Source organism: Cygnus olor, chromosome Z (assembly GCF_009769625.2).
Source record: "Cygnus olor isolate bCygOlo1 chromosome Z, bCygOlo1.pri.v2, whole genome shotgun sequence".
NCBI lineage: Eukaryota > Metazoa > Chordata > Aves > Anseriformes > Anatidae > Cygnus > Cygnus olor.
In genome coordinates this window covers 78,221,160-78,227,159 of record NC_049198.1, presented here as the reverse complement: position 1 = coordinate 78,227,159, position 6,000 = coordinate 78,221,160, and the positions used below count along the sequence as shown (strand labels likewise).

At 41.4% G+C, this 6,000-nt stretch overlaps 1 protein-coding gene across 5 annotated transcripts in view; it reads right to left on the bottom strand.

The window, feature by feature from the left end:
• Positions 1 to 422: 422 nt before the first annotated feature.
• The window catches only part of ADGRV1 (adhesion G protein-coupled receptor V1), a 295,085-nt gene continuing 289,507 nt past the window's right edge, over positions 423 to 6,000 (bottom strand). For all 5 annotated transcript variants that reach the window (XM_040542002.1, XM_040542004.1, XM_040542003.1 and 2 more), the window contains one exon: positions 423 to 875. In XM_040542002.1, coding sequence (XP_040397936.1) covers positions 757 to 875 — 119 coding nt within the window. In that variant the 3' untranslated portion in view covers positions 423 to 756. The remainder of the gene's footprint in view (positions 876 to 6,000) is intronic.

Here is a 6,000-nt window from a genome sequence, read left to right as displayed (position 1 = left end):
GAATATCTGCGTAGCACCCACGGAGATTAGCAGAAAACTCTCCTGTCTGGCATTCCTCCCTTATTTCTGTCTGCGAGAAGAGGGAGAGAATTTAGTATTGTGAAAACAGCAAAATAACACAGTCAGCAGCTTGCAGATGCCTTGCAGTGACCTTTAAGTAGTTTCTCTCTTGTCCTTCATCTCCCCTTCCCTCTGCTTGTTTTAGACCATCACACATTTTATCGTGTCAGAATGTAATCTCTTCGGGTCAAGACTGTGTCTTTATTTACAGAGTTCACAGATTTGGGTGCTCTGAAACCAGCTGGAACAGTACAGCCTAGGAAACTTAGAACTGTGCAATGAAAATGCTTTCCTGTCCAACAGGGTGTGTGCATCACCTTCCAGCTCCGTAAGCAGCCAGCAGAAATAACAGACGTGTTTATATCAAACAGACTCTATTGCTTTTATTAATCAGTGTTACACATTCAGGTTAATTAAAAAAGCTACAGTTCACGAAATGTCATCTAACTACAAGATACAAATCTAAGTTGATCCCCACTGTATCTTTGATACGCACTGTAAAAAATTTACAGCTTATTTTTTTGAAATACAAAAACTCAAACATCCTTTGTTAAGCAGTCAGTACAGCTCACAGCATTCTACCACACAGTTTTATATAGTGTTTTAGTGCAAAGGGAAGTACAAATATAAAAATATGGAGGCTTGAATTAAAAAAAAAAAAATGTTGGGGTGGTGGGGAACAAGCAAGCAGTGGAGTTAGAGATGGGTGTCTGCTATGGGGATTCTCCTAAGCTCGACAATCTGGGAGTTTGCCATGCTGCCCCCATCCTGGCTGCCGTGGCAGGATTCATTATCACTGACACTGAGACCGGCACCTAAAACAGAGAAACCAAAAAAAAAAAAAAAGAATCAGTGAGGATGGGGTCCTGAAACAGAAATGGTGATATTGTGTACCGTCACAGGGCTTCTCTACTTTATTCTGATTACTGACTAAAACCCCACGACAGTGTGGCAGGCTTTCTCCTACTGGCCAGCAATTCAGAACATTGTCAGATGTAGCTTGGTACCACCCAGACACACTTTTTCACAATCCCGCTGTCAGTCACTTTAATTCTCTCAGTAAATGGCACAACAGCTATTTTGGAGGTTGCCTTGATATCACAAGAGCATAAATCAAGGCCTGGTTTAGGCTGGGTTCATGGTCTGGCTGTTAAAGTCTGGTGCTTCCAAGGATATTTTCATGAAGAATTGACTTTTAATGATATAATTTCCCTGTTAAACTATAATTCCAGCTGTTTTAATAGGATTGTAATTTCAACATGAGAAAAGACGCTGACTAAATATTCTATAAACCCACATTTGGCACAAGCTGGTGTACCATGTTTTTCTTCTACTGTGAGAGAACACTAGGCTTTGGACAATGGAAACTTCCAAAACATGTCTGGAGGAGACCTCGAGAGGCCACCTTCTCCATCTTCTTGTTGCAGGAGTTCTGCTAGCTAGCTGCTTCCTTGCTGTTGATGTACTTTTTTATTTTTTTTTTTGATGTACTTTTTTATTTTTTTTTCTTGAGTTGATTAGTTTGAAGTACAGAATCTTTTTATGGAATGAGTATTTTTACAGAGTTATAGAGTGAATCCCCAAAAATACATGGGTTGCGTTAGTGTTCAGTGCATCTGGGCTTTCCATTGCTTCAGAGCTGCATGTTGGTGTCCTTTGGCACGGCGATTTCAAGACAGACTGATGTCAGTCATGGTCTTCCAGCACTGACACTTACAAATAAGTAGGGAACTTTTTCATTTGGGGCAGAAGCATTGGGGCAGAAGCAGGTCTGTGACTACACTCAGTTCAAGGGAGTTGCAGAGGAATGACATTTGGCTCAAAGAGCCTTGAACAGAGTATGCCAGCGAGGCAATGATTTCCATTTTCATACCAAAACAACATTTTCAGAAATTTCTGTGAGTTGTACAATGAACCTCTTATTTCTGTCTCAGCTGACATTCCAGGCTTGGGCTTGCTCGGCAGAAGAAAAGATAAGGGTCGTACATTTCTGGAGCTACCTCATAACGCTCTGTGCCCCTCACAATTCCACTTTCAGTAAGTTTTTCCTTACAACATTCTCTTCCACCACTCCCCAAGTAGGAAAGAAGTCAGGAAAAAGTGTCAGTGGTGGGATGGCGTGAGGGTGCTCACTCCATACAGGAGTTCAGCCTGGAGCCCTGCGTGCTGCGAAGAGCCTGGAGCTAGCAGAGAACCTGAGCACAGCAACCTGCAGCAACCAGTGGTCCTCGGGACGTGCAGGGAATGTGCATCCACCTGAGGAGACCTGACCTTGGGTTTGTGTCACCCAAGCTCTTCAGAGACCAGCGGCTACTGGCAGAGCGTGACAGGAGTAGAGACATCAGTGGACAGACAGCATAATAAAGGCAAGCAGATCAGGCTCTGAATCATTAAAATTCTTGTTAATAAGCATACTGAACATGACTGAGACATACTTACTCATTTAAATCTACATGCGTATTTAACCTTTTCATTGAATCATGGCTCTAATGACTAAAAGCTGGTTGAAAGTCCTGGGAAAAACAACAATTGCATGAGCTAAGTATTTGTTTTTTTCTTATCTTCTCCAAAACTGTTTGTTTTAGAACGGAAACATGAATGTAATAGAGAAGATAAATCTGACTGCTGTATTTGCTGTTTGGTGACAGAAGGACAAGGTAATAATAACTGTGATATAAATAAGATCCTTCGTGTGAAGAAAAAAAAAATAATTCTAATGTTGCATCATCAACATTGGAATTCACTAAAAAGATGTCTTTAGGCTAAAGAGGATACAGGTTTCAAAAACGGGAAAATGCACAGGTGAAAACATTTAAAATGGTATTATATAAAATTTTCTTTTTATATGCCCGTGAACATCCAGGCTGCAGATTTTAAGGTGAACACTGAACTGAACAAGGTTAGAAACACGTTTGTCTGACTGTCGGCTGTACTGCAATTACGCAGTGTTGGGTATCTGCAAGGATCTTGTGCTGGTCACTACAAAAAGATCAGATACCAGATTAATCTGCTATCATATCACGTACATTCTTAAATGCCATATGTGCAAGTTTTGTGCAAAGCAAGGGGGAATTTTTTTTTTGACTGTTTGTTAAGGAGGTTTTATGAGGGACTTGGCAAACCTGAGGCTGCAGTAGGCTCCTTGGGGTTTACAGCAGCCTTGTTCGGCTGCTGATCTGAAGGCAAACTTTTAAGAGTGGAGCCTTTTTAGGAATAAGAGCTGAGATGTAACCAGGATACCAGCCTACCAAACAGTCGGCAGGCTGGGAAGGGTACGACTGTTTACACGATGGAGTTTCATGGAGTTCGTAGGTCTGGCTTGCTCTCAGATTAGAGCAGAACTTAAACACAACCCTATCCAAAAATGCACGTGCTCCCCTAGAGATGCTGGTGTTGGGTGGTGGGTGAGCTGCTGGGAGTATTGCTTCTCCCCGGTTTGTGAAGCAACCACTTCGTGGAAAGACACGAAATAATGAGGCCTTCCTTTTCCTTTCTTTCTGTACCAAAGGACAAGCTAGAAATTGAAAAGTCACAGCTAGCTTTGCAAAATCAGCAAGATCCCTCCAGTGACATCTACTGGTGGAAAGACTTCATCAGTGCGTGCCTCTGTGCACTGAGCTCTGGTTGTTATCCCTTATGTGTTCAGATATATCTCAAACTTTCACTAAAACCTTCCAAGTGAGATGGAGTTTGTTTTGTAATTACTGTAGTTATATTGTGGGGGAAGTTTTCCATCTCCTAAGCACTTCTATCTTGTTTTCTGAATAAATCATAATGTATGTTGTATGTATAAGATGCGTTAGATAGACAGGAATTCTCTGCGTGCACCATGATTATTACTTCTTTTAGGGTTTAGACTTTACAGAGATGACACCAACAGGAACCCAGAATTCTGAGAGTGAAGTTCAGATTGGACTAAAAATGCTTTCTGGATGCTATGCAGTCATGCTCAATACCTAACTGCTAGCACATTTGTGAGCCTTCACATCATAAATGAGAAGTCAAATGAATATGCAGCCTGGCCACCCTCTCTTCCCTTTTGCTGTGCAGTGACCCCTTCAACACAGAAATGACACAGGCTGGTACAGCAGGGCAAGAACCTGGCATTTTGCCACTGTCTGCAGTTTATCTGCTCTGTGACAGTCTCATGAATATTCCACTGAACATCTTTCAGAATTTGAAATTTCAAAGTTTTCTCCAACCCAGGATACCCAACACAAGATGTTTGGTTCTTAAACCAGGTACTTAACACCAAAGTTAAAAAAAAATGCTGACTTTGGAACCCTACTTCTATTAAACTGAAAATTGTGAGCTGATTTATATCACATCATTATTATCATAAATGTATATATGTGTGCTTTTTTCAAATTTACACAGTAGATTTTTCCAGGTATTCTCATGGTGTAGAATATTTATTGAAAATTTATCACGTATGCCTCTACTTAGAGCAAAAATACGCTGAGATTACAGACATGGCAATACCCTGTTGATACTGTCCAATGCCCATTTGGAAATTACCACGTGCCCAGCTGGTGTTCTCAGCTCAAGGTTTGCCACACTGCATTCGCATCTCGCCCAAAAGAAAGATTTGGTTTTATGCATCACAGGCAGTGGGAAACAGGAGCATTTGTGGTAGGTGGGAACGTGGATGGAAGCCGAGAGCCCAGCAAAGCTATCATGCATTCATGGTATTTATGCTTTAGAGCAAAGCTGATGGACGGCTTGCTGTCTGGGGACAGATTCCATCTGTTTTTACTCTGTTGGTTCAGTTTTTAACTCCCCAGACCTAACCAACACCAAATTCCCCAGGGAATCACAGGGAATAGCCGGCTTTAGCCTATAGATGTCTGCAACACACCACTCTGTGACAACCTGAGAGGCAACGGTCTTATTAAACTGTCTATCAGTACAGACCTTGCAATAGAAATCAGGTAAAATGAAACCTAGTCCAAAACAACAGCACTTTTAGAGTTAACTAGTGCAATTAGCAGTGTCTAACTAGCAAATAATTATCCTTCTCAGTAGAAGCTAAGCCCTTCATACGTTATAGAAGCCATAAATGAAATATAATAAAAGAAATCATTTAAGCCAAACTAATAATCGTCCGGGAAATAAATAAATAAATAGATAGATAGATGAATAAATAAATAAATAAGCTTTAGCAAAGGATTCCCAGAGTATAAGGGCCGAAGTGATATAGTCACCACAGTGAATACTAATTCTTTATTCCTATATGGACTTGAACATATTTGATGAAAAGGAGTAATTAATTGCTAAGTCATCTAGAGGCCATGTCTTTATGACATATGAAGTCCAGCTTTTGGATTTCTTGCACTAAATAAACAATCCTATGGCCATATAACACAAGGTTTGCATAAAACTAGTGTAAAAGCTGGGTAAGCAACTGCATATTGATGTCCACATCATTTGCTGGAGACACCGTTGTGTGCCTTCATCTGATCCAGCCCATATTTCGGGTTAATCTGTAATTTGGGCCAGCATTAATGATTACGGAACCAAGGGCTAAGTGCACAGTTCTGTGGCATGTCTCTTCAGCAGTCGGGCCAAGTGTGCCACCGCACCTCTTTGTGGGGCTGCACTGCAAACCGCAAGTTACAGCTGCAAGTTGAAGGAGAAAGTCGTGCAGGGGGATTTCTTTGATTTTTTTTTTCCAGCTGCATAATTTCAGCCACCCTTTATTAGTACCATGAGTGTGGCCAGCTGCAGGCAAGGGTGGGGCAGGAGGACAGTAACAAGATTTTAGCTTTGCTGACAGCAAAATAGATCTGCAATTATGCCCTCGTTCACACTGATCCTAGCTGCCAGATTAACAGCCAGCATAAATCAAAGGAGCCTTCAGACAGCTCCACACTGCAGGAGCAGAAAGGACAGGAAGGCAGAAAGACATTTCTGCACATCCCTCTGCTGATCAGTGCTGAT